At 48.9% G+C, this 18,036-nt stretch overlaps 1 protein-coding gene across 1 annotated transcript; it reads right to left on the bottom strand.

Moving 5' to 3' along the window:
• Positions 1 to 2,140: 2,140 nt before the first annotated feature.
• LOC146062786 (uncharacterized) lies at positions 2,141 to 5,007 on the bottom strand. Its single transcript, XM_083174801.1, has 3 exons — positions 4,868 to 5,007; positions 4,159 to 4,235; positions 2,141 to 3,435 (listed from the first exon to the last, which is right to left on the bottom strand). Exon 3 carries the CDS (start codon positions 3,432 to 3,434, stop codon positions 2,496 to 2,498), a length of 939 nt encoding a protein of 312 aa, XP_083030927.1. The 5' UTR covers position 3,435; positions 4,159 to 4,235; positions 4,868 to 5,007; the 3' UTR covers positions 2,141 to 2,495.
• Between the last annotated feature and the right edge of the window lie 13,029 nt (positions 5,008 to 18,036).

Here is an 18,036-nt window from a genome sequence, read left to right as displayed (position 1 = left end):
CCAGTGCCTACTAAATCCCCAGGTTGTGAAATGCAAGTGTCAGAGCAGCTGGGACAGATCTGGAGACCTGAGGAGTTGTCCTTAAGGATTCCACAGTTAAACAGTTCTGAAGATGTTATAGGAAAGCTGCACTTTCTAGCTGGTACGGATGAAATCCAGAACTGGACAGAACCCCAGAACGCCGGACCGGACAGGCTACATTCATCGATTTCTATCATTCCAGAGCTTGTAGTGTCCGGTAAGGTGGGTGTCTGTCCGGGGCTGTCCTGTCCATAGGGGGGGGGGGGGGGGAGGGGGAAGGAATAATGCCTGCCTGTATCGTGTGGGCATGTAGCAAAAACCGGAACGTTCCGGACCACACATGGAGGCTGTAATCTCCCCTTCCCCATGTCCCTGGTGAAAGCTATGACAGGAATCCCCCGGACAAGACTCTGCATTCTGGAGCTCGTAGTGTCCGGTCCGGCATTCCAGTCTTGTCTGGGTCCAGTTTTTACTAAGACCCCTTTGTATCTACTGGTACTTGTTTCCTAGCACGGCCACAATCGGGATCGGTCGCGGCACTTATTTAGTGCACTTTAAGGGCCGCGATCACCCCCGACGGACGCGATTTTCTTGATTTTTGCTAATCCTGTGTATCGTGTACCATGCTTCAATTACCGCGACACGACCGACGCGATAATTGCAGATTTTCCTGAAATCGGGTGGATTACCAGATATCGGTCCCATCGGGAGCACTAAATGACAGGATTTATTGTCCCCGACGCGACCGACGCGATAATTGAAGCATTCACCGATATCGGGGGTTTTAACATATATCGGTCCCATCGGGAGCACTAAATGTCAGTATTCAATGCCCCCGACGCGACCGACGCGATTTTTTTATCAAAAGCAGCTATTTTATGGTTGTACATGGCTGCTTCCAATACAACCCCACATTTACACCCACATGTACAAGTTGCACCCTATTTTTAATGCGGGGTACACACCAGGACGACCCACTCACGATGCACATCGTGAGCGGGTCGTCAGTGTCTGGTCCAACGCGCTCACGATGACGCGGGAGGGCACGACCCGCTCACGATGTGCACCGTGAGCGGGTCCGATCCGCTCAATAACGACCGACCGACCCGCGGGACCGCGCATCGGATCGGAATCGTTCCACACCAGGTCAGAAAAGGGCCCAATCAACACACAATCTACATCCAATTGATCGGAATTGGATCTAGATTGTGCTGATCGGGCCCTAGTCGTCCTGGTGTGTACCCAGCATTACTCCACCTCAACTATCGGTCCCATCGGGAGCACTGAATGTCACTATTCAATGCCCCTGACATGAGCTACGACATTTTTTTTATCAAAAGCAGCCATTTTATGGTTTTACATGGCTGCTTCCAATTGAACCCCACATTTACACCCACAATTACAGTTTACACCCAATTTATAACTAAACCTGAACTATCGCTCCCATCGGGAGCACTGAATGTCTGTATTCAATACCCCTGACGCGAGCGATTAAATGTGTTTTATTGCAAACACCCATTTACAATTTACACACTATTTCAAACTACACCTGAACTATCGTTCCCATCGGGAGCACTGAATGTCATTATTCAATGGCCCTGATGCGAGCGACGCAAATTTAAACACACATTTACACCCGAAATAATAAATAACACGACACATGATAATATATTTCAACACTTTTATTGAAAAGTTATTTTTTTTACCTTTCTTTTTTTTAAACGTATTTCAAAATTTATTATTTTTTTCCTTTTTTTTTTTTTTAATGAAACATATTTTATTACATTACATAGAAAACAATCAATAAATACAAATATTATGTTTTTTGTCTTTTATTTTTTTTATTTTTTTTTCTTTTTTTTTTTTTTTTTTTTTTAACAATTTAAATGTCATTTTTAAAATATTTTTTGTCATTTTTCTTTAGGTTCATTTTTTTTTATTTTTAAACAATACGAATGTCGACACACAAAATACAAAATCTCAATAAATACAAATATTATGTTTTTTGTCTTTTTTTTTTTTGTTTTTTTTTTTTCTTTTTTTAATTTTTTATTTTTTAACAATTTAAATATCATGTCGACACACAAAATACAAAATCAGTTTAAATATCATGTCGACACACAAAATACAAAATCAGAAGAAGTTGATCGATCAGTACAAAGAGAATAGATGCCTGGCTATCACAACCAGGCAAATTGAAATGAGGCGTGGGAAGATCACGGCACACTCCAAAACAGTGCCCACTAATGCAAACAATCACATGAATCCGAAAGAAGTTACAAATATGCAGAACAGTGGTTAGTGAAGGAGCAAAACTAGTACAGCCATCGCAAAATTCAGGAAGACCGCACTGCAACGTTCACCAACCAAAATTGTAGTACATGACTAAAAACTCATTATAGTAGAGTACTCTGAAAAGAAGAGAAACAAGAACATTGCTGCCAAATTATAAATTAAAAGTCAAATTAGCCGAATTAATAATTTGAATAACGCTCTTCGCCTGGGGTGGAGGGCTGCACATTCCGCAATGCGGAGTACACAGCACCAGGCAAAGTCGAGGGATCAGTGGGAGGTGGCATAGGGGGTCCCGGCGCATAGTAAGGGGCAGGCGGAGGAGCAACCGGCGCACTGAACATGGGGGGGTGATGTGGGTGTGGGCGTGGTGGCTGTCTGTGCGCATTGCGGCATGACGTTCCGTTGCAGTCAGCACAGATATCATCCTCTGCTGCCTGCAACATCAGGCCATACAGCACACGCTTAAAGTGGTGTTGCGTTGATCCCTTCCACTTTCGCATTTCTGCGCACACATGATTCGTGAACATTTTGCAGTCATCTGAGGGATTGTTTACTGCTTCCTCCTTGTATGGGCAGCAATATTCCTGGCCGGTAGCAGCAGGTCTTGTCGCACGTCTCCTTCTACGCCTCCTGGGGGGAGCTGATGAGGTGCTCGCCACCGCAGGAGGCGCCACCTCCGACAACGACTCACCCTGCTGCGACGACTCAGAGGGAACTACTACGTCAGCACTCTCCTGTGCAGTGGATGAAGAGTCTTCATCCGTAGCAGTTCCCTCTGCTTCCCTCCTTCCTTGCTCCTCCACAATAAAGAGCATACGGTCGTAGTACCACAACTTTGGCTGGTACACATCTGCAGGGTCAGTTCCTGAAGACCGCGACTGCTGGACCCGATTGTGCTCCTTCACCAGCACTGTCCGCATATTAGTGAACTTCTTTCGGACCCACGTGACGTCTGCATTAGGGACACGTCTCAAAGCGTAGGCCGAGATCTTCCCAAAGGCCTCATTCCTCTTTGCCTGGTTGTGAAAATCCATGTGATCTTTTCGCCACAGACATCTATTCTCTTTGTAGAGATCGATCAACTTCTTCATGACGTTTCTATCAACCTCACGGGCCATTCTGTAAAAAAAAAAAAAAAAATTAGGTTTACACTATTAAAATGAACGCACTGCACTGTTATTCATTAACACACTACAAAAAAAAAAAAAACATTTACCTCAGTCAGTAGCAGGTGTAAAAAAAAAAAAGAGTTTTAAACTAATTCCCTTAAACGGCCAAAAAAACACAATCAAACTGAAATACAATCCGCAAAAAAAAAAAAATTTTATCTGAGATATTGATAGCATATGATATAATAAATGCAATTTACACCACATTTGACAACAGAAGTAATTATATATTTGTGTCCCTCCACTATACACACGCACCCAAAGCGTTGCAAGCGCAGCGAGCCCCGCGAGGGGACGCGGATACCTTCACAGGTAAGCGCGTCCCCTGGCGGGCTTCACAGGTGTCCACATCACCACGGACACCTGTGAAGGCCGCGACAGGACGCGCTTACCTGTGAAGGTATCCGCGTCCCCTCGCGGGGCTCGCTGCGCTCGCCACGCTTCGGGCTCGGTGGCTCGCTGCGCTCGCCACACTATTATATTCTCAACTCCACGCCGACGTGGATAGTAGGGCATGAAAAGGTCGGAGGACGCGTACCGCCGCCCCTCGCGGGGCTCGCTGCGCTCGCCACGCTTCGGGTTCACGTGGATAGTGGGGGTGGTACACTGTGAAAAAAAGTCATTTTAGGTACATTAACAAATTTATTAGAAGCACAATTTAAGCACAACTTACATTATTCTGTTCAAAGGTAGAATTGCCTTCCAAAATATTCAAAATATCTTGTTGGTCAAATTCACCGATAACCGCAACTGCAATTCCACAAAACAGATAAAAAAAACATCAATAATCAAAATGGAATGACATTCAAATCCACCCCCACTATCCACGTGAACCCGAAGCGTGGCGAGCGCAGCGAGCCCCGCGAGGGGCGGCGTTACGCGTCCTCCGACCTTTTCATGCCCTACTATCCACGTCGGCGTGGAGTTGAGAATATAATAGTGTGGCGAGCGCAGCGAGCCACCGAGCCCGAAGCGTGGCGAGCGCAGCGAGCCCCGCGAGGGGACGCGGATACCTTCACAGGTAAGCGCGTCCCCTGGCGGGCTTCACAGGTGTCCACATCACCACGGACACCTGTGAAGGCCGCGACAGGACGCGCTTACCTGTGAAGGTATCCGCGTCCCCTCGCGGGGCTCGCTGCGCTCGCCACGCTTCGGGCTCGGTGGCTCGCTGCGCTCGCCACACTATTATATTCTCAACTCCACGCCGACGTGGATAGTAGGGCATGAAAAGGTCGGAGGACGCGTACCGCCGCCCCTCGCGGGGCTCGCTGCGCTCGCCACGCTTCGGGTTCACGTGGATAGTGGGGGTGGTACACTGTGAAAAAAAGTCATTTTAGGTACATTAACAAATTTATTAGAAGCACAATTTAAGCACAACTTACATTATTCTGTTCAAAGGTAGAATTGCCTTCCAAAATATTCAAAATATCTTGTTGGTCAAATTCACCGATAACCGCAACTGCAATTCCACAAAACAGATAAAAAAAACATCAATAATCAAAATGGAATGACATTCAAATCCACCCCCACTATCCACGTGAACCCGAAGCGTGGCGAGCGCAGCGAGCCCCGCGAGGGGCGGCGTTACGCGTCCTCCGACCTTTTCATGCCCTACTATCCACGTCGGCGTGGAGTTGAGAATATAATAGTGTGGCGAGCGCAGCGAGCCACCGAGCCCGAAGCGTGGCGAGCGCAGCGAGCCCCGCGAGGGGACGCGGATACCTTCACAGGTAAGCGCGTCCCCTGGCGGGCTTCACAGGTGTCCACATCACCACGGACACCTGTGAAGGCCGCGACAGGACGCGCTTACCTGTGAAGGTATCCGCGTCCCCTCGCGGGGCTCGCTGCGCTCGCCACGCTTCGGGCTCGGTGGCTCGCTGCGCTCGCCACACTATTATATTCTCAACTCCACGCCGACGTGGATAGTAGGGCATGAAAAGGTCGGAGGACGCGTACCGCCGCCCCTCGCGGGGCTCGCTGCGCTCGCCACGCTTCGGGTTCACGTGGATAGTGGGGGTGGTGTTAACAATTGTGGGGGCCATTTCACACTTCAATTACCAACCACTTTACATGGAAATTACTATAAAGTAGACACAGCATACTGCCTGCTGCACCATTTCAATAACAAGCACAACACACCTCAAACTGCTCTATTTAACAAATATGTACCAAGAAATCATTACAGTCTATGTCACCATGCATTACTATCAGAAACAACAGACTATTTTGTATGTATTATAACACACAGTACATCATTTCCAGGCACATGATATACATAAACCTGTGTTATCCATATTATCATTATTGCCTTGACACTAAAGTCATACACTTCATAAACTACTGCACATAAACACTTTATAGCTATGTAGATAAGCACTACCCCTTGAACATAAGCATTATCCACTCTATACAGGCAATGATAAACCCCTAATCCTCAAACAAATGATATATGAAGGACACATGTATAACCACAGTAAGCACCCCTACCCCTCCAAATCCCCCCCCCCCCCCCCCACCCCCACCCCACCCCCACCCTCCTAACCCTGTATATATTGTTCACAAACCCAAAGGCCCACCTATGCTCAGTAAATCTGTAAATGTACTTACTGTTTTGTGCAGGGGCAGGGAGACAGACACAGCTGCTGCGTAGTGCTCTCACTGATTAGCATCAAAATGGCTGCTGATGTCCTTCCCCAGAGTGCTTTTGGCGCGTTTTTTCCGGCAGGCAGAAAAATCGCGTCGGTCGGGCGGTGATGTTACGCTCACGACAATGCATAAGACCGACCGACGCGATATTTCTTTGTATATTGACGGTGTAGCGCGTAATACAGGGAGTTACTTCAAAATTGATCGGTCGCGTCGGTCGGAGCCATTGTAAAATGCTCCCGACGCGACGGACATGTTAAGAACAGTATTAAGCACTGTATAGTGCTTATACTGATCGGTCGCGTCGGTCGGAGTCGTAGTAAAACGGCCCCGACGCGACGGACATGTTAAGATCTTGATTAAGCACTATATAGTGCTTAATCAAGTACATGTCACGTCGGTCGGCAGCATTGAGCTGTTAAGCTCACAGTACATTGCGGCCGACGCGATATGCTTTTAAACATGTCAACATGTGTATCATGTTGACATGTCGACTAAACATGTCAACTTAAAGTTGAGCATGCTTAATATGCTTAAAAAAAGTGGTTCTCTGTGTCCAAACCATGGTGAGGGCCCCAAGCCCCAGAAGCCTATGAAAATTATAATGTTAATAACCCACACAGGCTTCTTGGGGTTTGCTGCGCTTACCACGATTTTGACTTAGTACTTCACTACACTCACCGCACTCCAAAAATTATTTGGGTAGTGGTGGTGTGACTCCATAGCATTCATCCATCACAAATCATTCACCTGAGACAAGAAACACAAGTGTTTTAAAAGCATTTTTGAAAATTTACTTTTGAATTGAAAATAGAAAAACTTCAATGGCAAACAAAACATATGACATCAGCATTAATGGGGGGCACAGAAATGGGGGTAAATCTCAAGAGTCCTTGGGCAATAAAGTCAGGGCAATTAGTATGCGGGCAAAAGGGTTCTCTTGTCCCAGGCTCTTCCGCCACATGAATTCCTCCAGATAGCTCTGGAGCATATGCCTGGCGGTGCCCCTGTGGCGTTTATTCCGCCACTTACATGCCCCCCACATCCGTTCAACATTCTGGGTATGAACCCCTGTTGTAGGGTCTACAAAGTTATAACGGTGATTCACCTGGGCATGTTCATATCCTGCAGCATTCAGCTGGGCCGTACTGTAGGCTCTCCAGCAATCAGTGTACACATGAGAGCCCGGCTCCACAAACTGCAGGATAGCTTCCATGAGGGTGTTGGCATCCCGAGTGGCAACCTTGGTGGCGAAACACTGGCCAGTTTCTCTGCATATGCCACCAAAGACCCATTGCTGAGGCAAAACTCGTCCAACATTCGCCTTCCTTTTGACGAAGAGGGTCTCATCCACCTCGACGATCATGCCGGGACCTCCAATCCGGCGCTGCGGCTGCGCCATGAGGTCCAGCAGGCAGGCCTCCCTCATATACTTGTTGTACAGGACAGCCGTCTTCTTAGAGAGGGACAAATTCTTCTCGCAGTAGTCAATGCTGGTATATTCCTGCACCCAGGAAAATATGAAGCGGACCAGCGTAGCGAAAGGCAAACGACAGCCAGGAAAGAACAGTCCTGCTCTCAGACTCCGCTTCAAACGGCAGTCCCTCACGTTACAGCGCCACATGGTCTCCTTCAAATTCAGCCGCATCGGATGACCATTGTCGCACGTAGCCTCTGATGGCAGCAGATGATGGCGCTGCAGAAACGCCACTGCCTCCTCCTCACTTGTAGGCAGTGAGAACATATTCACCTCAGCCATCTCAGAGGTCTTCAAATCACCCACAGAGCACTCCACAGCAGACCAATCCACAGCTCAGGACTAAAGATCAGCACGGCTCAGGGTCAGGATCAGCAGAAATCAATCAGAAGTCAATCGCAGAATAATCAGGATCAGCAATAATCCACTCGATGAACAGCAATCCGCAGCACAAGGCTCAGGATCCACAGCAAATAGTATTCGAAGCACAAGATCAATCAGGGAGATATCACCAGCAAAGGATCAATCGTCCAAGAAATCACTAGCAACTGAATACACGTCTCACTCCTACCGAGACAAACCCACAAAGGCAGTAGGGGAAAAAATAACAGAAGGGGCTGACAGTAAGGGGCCGGACTATGACAGTAAATATTGACATTGATGCTTGGGAAGATTTCATATTGACATAGAAACACACATTCCAACACATGAAAACATATGTTACTAGGTAGATTTTATAGGGGGATGGACTATATAGATTAATTGGGCCTATTAAAAAGGGCCTAAACAGCGGGAAAATCGTTGGGCCAATGGGACAGAAGAAAATCGTGTGCATCGTGAGCATCGGGGTGTTTTCCTTAAACATGCGACGCGACCGACGCGATTTAATACAAAGATCGTGATAAAATAAGTAAATCGGTACTATCGCGTCGGTCGGGGGTACACAATTTAAATGGTCCCGACTCAATCAACAAGATGGCGATATGAATATTGACGCGAAAAAAATACATCGTGAGTACAAAAGTATATCGGGGGTATCTTATCGGTCGGGACCATCGTTACCTTACCAAAAAACCACCGATGCGACGCGATGCTCAAGACTCTCAAGATTGATATCGGTGTGGCCGTGCTAGGAAACAAGTACCTATCTACTCAGTCAGACATATAATACATAGGGGCCTATATATCATTTAATAAACGAATTAGCCACAAATATTAAGTACCCCTGAATGTATCAGGAGGGACCGCAGCGGGAATGTCTGGTACTTGCTGTGATCTCTCCTGTACTGCCGCTGCACCCCCTATAGGTTTCAATGATGGATGTGATGCTGCCCGATGTACCAATATCAGACAGCATCGGGTCTCTAGGCCGCTGCCATTCGGAGATAGTGGTAGCCCATTGTAGCCTATGGACTACAGATGGCACTGCCAGTGGGGCTGTGTGGTCAGCAGAGGTAGGGGTGCAGTGCTAACCACACATGCGCAGACCCCCCCCCCCCCTAGCACCTGGTCCCTACGTCTACAGGGACATACATCCCCACCATAGTATCGCATATTGCAATGCGATCCTTGGCGGTAATAATCCACCCAGATCACATTGTATATGCCATCCTACGTAAATGGACCCCATAGGGTGGTATTCAATATCGTCCAGAACAATCAGCACACACCTAATCAGGGCGGCCATTTTCGGAAGGTTTTTCAGATGATGCAGGTTACACTTTGATCAATCTGCTTTGGTGGAAAATAGTAGAAAAGAGACAAAGTTTCGACTAAAACATGCGTAATTCACTGATCCACTTGCAAATGTGTTCTCTTAGGGACCGATTCAGACATGCTCGTAGAGCAGCGAATTCATCCCCTCTTGTCGTTGGTGGGGGACTGTTCATGAATGCAGGCATTCCCCTGCCTGCTCGGGGTGCTGCGTCGGAGGTCACATGACAATCGCCAGCCCCCAATTCGGAGAAAACCGTAAAGCCGAAAAGGTGCCCACACACTAGAACGATTTGTGGGCCGATTGGCCGATTTTTTGATAAATCGGCCGATATATCGGCCGATATTTACCGATAATCGGTCGAAAATCGGCCGATGCTCACTCCCGTGGATCTTTTGCTAAATCTTCTGATCTTACGTGCTGCACAAAAGATCAGAAGATTTAACAAAAGATCCACAGGAACGCACACGGGATCTTAAGAAAAATCTTTGGTAAAGATGTGCGCTTGCCTGAAATCTTTTGTCCAGATCGGACAAAAGATTTGAAGGCTAATTTATGCGCACATCTTATGATCGCAGATCTTTCTAGTGTGTGGGCACCTTAATGCGGGGTACACACCAGGACGACCCGCTCACGATGCACATCGTGAGCGGGTCGTCAGTGTCTCGTCCGACCCGCTCACGATGACGCGGGGGGGCACGACCCGCTCACGATGTGCACCGTGAGCGGGTCCGATCCGATGGCGACCCGCACCCGGCTGTATGGTCGTCATTGAGATCCTACCTGCAGCAGGTAGGATCTCAATAACGACCGACCGACCCGCGGGACCGCGCATCGGATCGGTATCGGTCCACACCAGGTCAGAAAAGGGCCCAATCAGCACACAATCTACATCCAATTGATCGGAATTGGATCTAGATTGTGCGGATCGGGCCCTAGTCGTCCTGGTGTGTACCCAGCATTACTCCTGGGCTGGAATCTTGGCTGGAAAGTAACCATCGAAAGGATTTTTCCAACTTCTGATTGGTCTACGAGCCAGTAAGCCAAAGAAAAGTCATGTCCGTCGATAGATAAAACCACTGATGGTCATCCATTACATGGTATGCTACCATTGATGACCGATTGCAGTATTGCCATCGATGGTAACCATCAATGGCGAACACTCCAATGCCCGTCCCTGTTGTGTTGCAATTCACGTCATTGCAGCCATTGAATTGGATGCCATTTTTCCAGATGAAAACAAAGTTACCAAATACGCCGGAGTGTAAGGGAGATCCTCAAATTCTCCCATGCAAGAAAGACTAGACCTGCCAAACCTCCAGTACAGTAGGCGCTTGATGCTATTGCATAGAGGGGGACAGTTACACAATGATGTCATACATGGCACGCTGTTTCTTGGACTAGGATTCAAAGTATGTGGCGGGAGAAATTGTGGTGTATTCACTGGTTGTGGGCCAGATTCTCTAAGCTTCAAAAGTGATAAAATGGAGAGTGATAAACAGCCATCCAATTAGCTCCTGCCTGCCATGTCACAGACTGTGTTTGAAAAATGTCAGACAGGAGCTGATTGGCTGGCTGTTTATCACTCTCCATTTGATCACTTTTGAAGCTAAGAATCTGGCCCTCTGTCCGGTTCCACATTCCTCCAGCGCTCAGTGATCTGGAATCCAGATGACTCCGTTCTGTGTCCAGGTTAGAATCCTGCAGGGAGACCCTGTGAAGAAGCTCCTTGTTCTCCGGTCAGTGCACACACACACACACAGGGCACAGATGGTAAGAGCCTCCTGGGGTGCAGCAGCTTGTCTCGGCCTTCTGTGTGACTGCGGGGTGGCTGCTGCCTGTGTTGTCTGACACCTTGCCTTGTGCACCTGAAAGCACTTAGCACCTCATCAGTAGCTGTGCCAAGTAACACAAGAGCGTTTACCCAAACATCTCCCTTTCCCATGGTCTGAATTGTCGGGGCTACTGTGGTAGCAATGTCTGACAAATCTGCCATTACCATAAGCAAACAGGGTAATGGTGTGTGATTTCTGGCTGCTCTGTAAAAGCAGTGAGCGGTCTCATTTGCTGGTCTGCGGGCAGTCACTGGGAGGTCAGCTGCAGACAGGAAACATTTGTTCAAGAAGGGATTAGAAATTGAAGAAATGATCATCTCGGCCAACATTAGCAGCTCACAGATATATTACTGATATACAACAGTTGTCCCCATCAGCAGATGACCAGTGTCCCAGTCCTCTGCTATATTACTCACACACATGCAGCTGCTGCTGGTTAACCCTATCTGCGGCCTGGTGCTACTGCAGTGCTGGGATTTACCTGCCCCGTGTTAGATTTTTAAAAGGCCATTTTTTTCACACTGTGACTCTAGATGGTCCTACAGGCTGTGCATTCAATTGCAGATTGCAAACGCTTAGGGAACTGCAGATGCCCCGATGCCTCCATTGGCAGATCATTGTTGTGAGCATACAGTATTTATCAATATTGTTTTCAAACCCTTTTCACATTATTTTGGTATCACTGGAATGTACTATAATGCAAATGTAGAAGAATTAGCAAAATGATCCTCCAAGCTCTTAAATTCACATTGTTTTAGTAACTGGATCACATTTTCTATGCTTGTAATGGGAAATGAGATTTGCACAGAATTTTAAACAAAATTGTAAATGGAAAGCAACGGCGGGAGCCCTGTGATAATAATGCTATCTTGAGATAGCATTATCCTGGGATTCCCTCTGGTTTCCCTGCTACTGCACAGCCTTCTCTGCTGGCTGGCACAGAAAGCTGTGCTTAGATCTGCCCATTGCAATCAGCCACGATAGACACACCTGGCTGTATGTCATAACATCCAAGATGAGGGGCTGTGCAGGATGCCAGCTGAACTTGGATGGTTTTGGGGGGGGGGGGTTTTGGGGGGGGGGGGGGGGGGGGAATGATTGCCCCTAAAAAAAAAAAAAGGCAGAATTCGGCCGGTATCCCAGATGGCAGTTGAACTAGTGTAAAAAAATAAAATAAAAAATGCACTTACCAACACTCAGACACCGGTGTTCCAGTGAGGGCAGCTCGTCATCGGATCTCTGTACTCCTGCTGTGACGCCCGGTGCAGTAAAGTGATGCTGAAAAGCGTCAGTTCACTTTATAGGACAGGAGATCCTAGCAAAGCACATTGATCTCATGATCAAATGACCAGCAGCCCTCCAGGATCACCAGTCATGGCTGCAGGTACATATTATCAGAGGGTCGGGTCGGGGGTTGTGGGTGTCACAAGGGGTATTCAGCAGCGGCACATGCGTGGTTACAATCTCAGGGCATTTTTCATGAAATTTAGCAGTAAGTGGATTCGCAGGGACAGAGCTTTTTCACAAGCGCGCTCCCTGCATGCGATAACTGGTGCATCCCTGTGACGACCGCATTGAGTATTGGTGTGAGTATACTACATCTGAGATTCAGATTGTGATAAATATGCCCCAATATGTGGAATGAGCATTACTGGGCGGCAACCATACGATCACATGGGACTGACCCATCTCATGAGGCATCTAGATAATATAATATAATATATAATATATATATCTAATATAAACACAGCGAGAGAGACAGAGATATGTTTCGCTTGAAAAATATAATTAAAATTTGGAGAACCTTGAACCTTTTGAACCTTGATGTCACTTGTTTCATCATCATCATCATCATCACAGCACATGTCCTACCAGGGTGTCGAGAGGGGGCAGAGCAGATATTGTTTACCCCAGCCGGACTTGTATCAAGGGCCCATGCCAACTGTGCCGCTAGACGATTGTCACCTTTCTTGGTGCATATAGTAGTTTCCATTATCATTCACTTGGATGGTGTGGCTATGCCAACCTTGTATTCCACCCATCTTGTAGGGATGTAAGTAATGGGATTCTCTCCCTTAGAGGCCCACTTATTATGGATCGCATAATCACAGCGATCTGGGCGGGATCTTTCCACCAAGGATCGCATTGTAATATGTGATCAGAATGGGGAGGGGGGGGGGGATGCACCACTGGGAAAACACTTGGACATGAGCTCTGATATACTGGCCGTGGCCTTTTCTACATACATTTGGAAGGTGTGTTTTCGGGTAATTAGCTACAAATATTTTATGATAAATAGGCCCCTTTTTCTGAAGTCTCCTGGACATTCCATGAGACTCAGGGCCAGATGTACCAAGCTTCAAAAAGTGATAAAATGGAGAGTTATAAACAGCCAGCGAATCAGCTGCTAACTACCATGTTACAGGCTGGGTTTGAAAAATGAAAGGTAGGAGCTGATTGGCTGGTCCTTTATCACACTTCAATTTAACACTTTTAACGCTTGATACATCTGGCGGCTCTAAGGACTAATGTAACCAGCTGCCTACTGTAGGAAAAAGCATATTTAAAAAGTTCTGTGACCATATAAAAGTCACGCAGCAAACCAGTTTCAATGGTCTCACAATATTACCTCACATTACTATAAATTGATGTGTAACTTTAACATGAATTGTGTAGCACCTGTCTGGCAGGTGTGTCCCTACACCTGGGGAACCATCGGTTTACATTATCATTAAGAATGCTAATGATTTCATAGAAATGCAAATGTCCCTGATATTTAGCATAACTCTAGATCTCTGGGGATAAGTAGCTGTTCATACAGTAGACCTGTTAAGGCCCCCATACACTAGGGCGACTTGTCCTTAGGACAAGTCGCCCCCGACTTCCCCCTGAGCTTCCCCGGCTGCTCCCCGGGGGAGCTTGATTAGATTGGCACTTGATGTGCCATTTTTTACATGTGATAAATCGTCTCGATTTATCACATGTAAAAAACCCGGGGAGCAGGGGGGGGGGGGCTACAGAGGTGGGAGCAGGGGGGCTGGGGACGCTGCGGGGGACACGTCTGTGTCCCCCGCTGCTGGGGACAGCGTCTGTGTGCCCCGCTGCTGAGGACGCTGCGGGGGACAGCGTCTGTGTGCACCGCTGCTGAGGACGCTGCTGGGGACAGCGTCTGTGTGCACCGCTGCGGGGGACAGCGTCTGTGTCCCCCGCTGCTGGGGACGCTGCGGGGGACAGCGTCTGTGTGCCCCGCTGCTGGGGGACAGCGTCTGTGTCCCCCGCTGCTGGGGACGCTGCGGGGGACACAGGCGGCATAGAGCCGGGCAGGGGGAGCCGGCGGGAGCTGTCAGTGCTAGAAAAAAAAAAAGCCTATACAATGAATGGGCAGCCTGTGATTGGCTGAGCGCTCTCTCAGCCAATTGCTGACTGGCTGAGAGAGCGCTCAGCCAATCACAGGCCGCCCATGCATTGTATGGGCTTTTTTTTTTTATTCAACACTGACAGCTCCCGCCGGCTCCCCCTGCCCGGCTCTATGCCGCCTGTGTCCCCCGCAGCATCCCCAGCCCCCCCTGCTCCCTCTACCGCCTCGCCGCCCCACTAGGTCCCAAGTCGGGTGGTCGGACGTGCAGCAGGTCCGACCACCCGACGCAGATCCGATGCGCACAGGACCGCGCATCGGATCTGAGGGGACATCAAAACTAGCCAATTTTGGTCCGATTTCGGCCAGATCCGACTGATCTGGCTGAAATCTGACCAAAATCGGCTAGTGTATGGGGGGCCTTACTTTGCTCACTATAGATAAGGGCCCCACACACAGCACAATTTTCAGGCATTTTCTAAGCGATTTTAACAAATCACTCAGAAAATCCCTGAAAATGCATGTAAATCGCTGTGTGTATAGCCCACACAGCGATTTACATGCGCGCCCCCGCCGTTCTGAATCTGCCCAGGATTCAGAATGGACCTGCCTGTCAATCTAGAGCAGTCGCTCAGAAGCTCCTGCTCATTTGTGGCCTCGGATGTGAGCAGGGCCTTCTGAGCGACGCTGGACGCCGCCCCGAAGTCCCACAACGCCGCCCCGAAGTCCCACAACGCCTCCCCCCGCCTTGACACGCCGGACACCGCCCCCGTTCACACGCCGTACACCGCTCCCTGATGAAGCCGGACACCGGACACCTCTGGACTAGGTCCCGCCGTGACCTCACTCTTCATTGTGTGGACGCTGCGGGACAGAGAGGACGCGACGCTGGACTCCGGAGTTGGTAAGTATTTATTTTTCCCCACTGTGCCACCAATGTATTGCCCATCTGGTGGGGTCCTTCCCCACATACCCACAACCACTGTGCCACCAATGAGGTAAATATTCCCCATGGGGGGGTGGGTGCATAGCCACTGGCCACTGGCCACCAATGATTTTAATATTCCCCATGGGGGGGTGCATAGCCACTGGCCACCAATGAATTGAATATTCCCCATCTGGGGAGGGGGGCCATAGTCACTGGCCACCAATCATTTTAATATTCACCATCTGGGGAGGGGGGCATACCACTGTGCAACCAATGCATTTAATTTTCCCCATCTGGAGGGGGGGGGGGGTGCATAGTCACAGGGCACCAATGAATGTAATAATGTTCATATGGAATAACCCCCCCCCCCTCCAATATATAGATTTAAAAAAAGCTGGTGGCACAGCTTATAAATAAACATTGCTGGCCAGTGGATATGGCCCCCCTCCCCAGATGTTCCACTTCACATGTTCCACTTCCTAGTTGAGTTTGAAGAAACTCAGGAGCCCGAGGTGTGCTCCCTACCACCAGTGCTGTGCCTAAACACGTGCAAAAGCGGCCGTGCGATCGAGTGGGCTTATCTCCCGAAGGAGACGGGCCCCGTTTTTCCCCTAACCCCTCTCAGCCATAAGGCCGATGAGGGGAAAATAGGGAACGGTGGGTCCTCTTCGCCGAAGCTTAGAGAGACCCTCATTCCTCAACCCCCGAAAGGGTTAGGACGGTGGGTCCTCCGCACCCCATGGTTTGGAGAGACCCGCAGTGGACTTCCCTCCGCCTTGCGGCTCGGGGTCGTCCTCGGGGGGACCGCAGCTCTCCCCAAAAGGCGAGAGCTTTGGCACGTTGGGGAAATGGAAGGCCCGTAAGGGACGACCACACAACCCAAAAAAACGTGACACACTACAGAAAACAGAAAACGTGAAAAGTGCACGAACGTGAAGAAGAAGAGAAATAAATAATAAAGAGGACCCCAGCCAGAAGGCCGGGGTGGGGGTGTGAAAAATTGTCCTACCCCATCCAAAAGGACGAGGTAAGGACGTGAAGCGCATACCTAGAGGGAAAGTGCGCAGTGCTAGTGCCATACTAGTGCATGGTGATTTTGGGATCACCCGTGCATGTTCGGCACCCCCGAGTTTCCCCGGGGGCACAGTGCAGCCTCGGACTCCAAGCAGCCAGCCAGTCAGCGTCCGACCAAGTGTTTCTCTGCTCAGCCAGTGGGCCCTTTCCGACCCCCGGCATGGGAATGGATACTCCACCGGGCTTTTTCGGTGAGTCTCCCCCGCAGAGGCCCAAATAGACCACCTGAGGAAGAAGAAACCACCTACTCAGTCCCGACGTTTCACCTCTCCCAGGGATTGAGTACTGGGCTGGGCTTTTCGCTGTCTCACTGGCCGGGGGCGACATGTTACCCCCGGACCAGAGAGCAATCTACTCGGTCCCAGCTTTTCCCTTCTTCCTGGGAGTGGATACTAGACCGGGCTTTTCGAGTGACTCTCCCACAGAGGCAAAGACCCCTGAACAAGAGCCCCATCTCAAAGCCCGATGCTTCTCCCCTCCCTACCAGGTAAAGAATGGTATTCCCTCCCAGTAGTGCCCGTGCCAGGCAGGACTCAGGAGATTGAGGAGAGAGAGGCCAGTGGAAGGGTGACTGAATGCAGCACTGCCACATCCTTGCCCAGCTAAGGAGACCATTTACATGTGTCTGGGCACATCCTACAAAAAGCTGACACTCAGAAACTAAGCGCCCGAAAAGGGGTCGGGGCGTATGCAAATGAGGGCGCGGCTTATGCTAATTAGCCGCAACCTCATTTTCATACGAGAATAGACGCTGTGCGCATGCGCACAGGGTCTATTCTATTAGATTGTGGGGGTTTCCCAACTGCCACCCCCCGCAGCGGGACAATGCCTGCCGCGGGTGGGACAGCGGGACAGGACCCGAAAATCGGGACTGTCCCGCTGTAATCGTGACAGTTGGGAGGTATGCTATAGATTGACTATTGTGAGTGTATGCGTGAGACTGCTGGGAAACATGTCTGCTTGCAGTAAGCTGGAATACTATGATCTGGGATTTCCTGATGCAGACTTGAATGGGTCTGCAGGTCAGAGAGTTTGACAGGTGACACTCCCCCAGGCATTATTCCAACCCCTTATTTACATTTGAATACTTTTTTTTTATTCCCCTGAAGTTTCTGTGAGAGATTTGAAATCTCTCATGCTGAATCTGCCATTATGAATCTCTGGCACAAATCTGTGTGTGTGTGGCTCATTATCTGAAAAATTCAGTTTAAGGGAAATCTCCCATGCTGAATCTCCCTTTATGAATCTCTGGCACAAATCTCTGCGTATGTAGGGCCCTATAGACCCAGCAGGGAACCATTAACAGCCCAGAATGGTTGCCAATACATGTCAATGGGGATGATTTACTAACAAAGTGCAAATAAGCAGTATCCAATATCAACCAATCAGACATTTTCTTTGATAGATCTGTGCAAATTATACATTGAATTAAACTATCCGATTGGTTGTCATGGCTCATGGGTTCCTGGCATACTTGCCTACTTTTGAAAACTAGTTTCAGGTAGATTATAGTTGGTAGTAG

Source organism: Crinia signifera, chromosome 3 (genome assembly GCF_055691185.1).
Source record: "Crinia signifera chromosome 3, ASM5569118v1, whole genome shotgun sequence".
NCBI classification, from domain to species: domain Eukaryota; kingdom Metazoa; phylum Chordata; class Amphibia; order Anura; family Myobatrachidae; genus Crinia; species Crinia signifera.
The sequence above is the reverse complement of the archived record's forward strand: the minus strand, read 5'-3'. Positions and strand labels throughout refer to the sequence as shown.

Excerpts from the sequence above, each read along its gene's own strand:
- LOC146062786 (XM_083174801.1), bottom strand. The coding sequence starts at position 3,434 with ATGGCCCGTGAGGTTGATAGAAACGTCATGAAGAAGTTGATCGATCTC.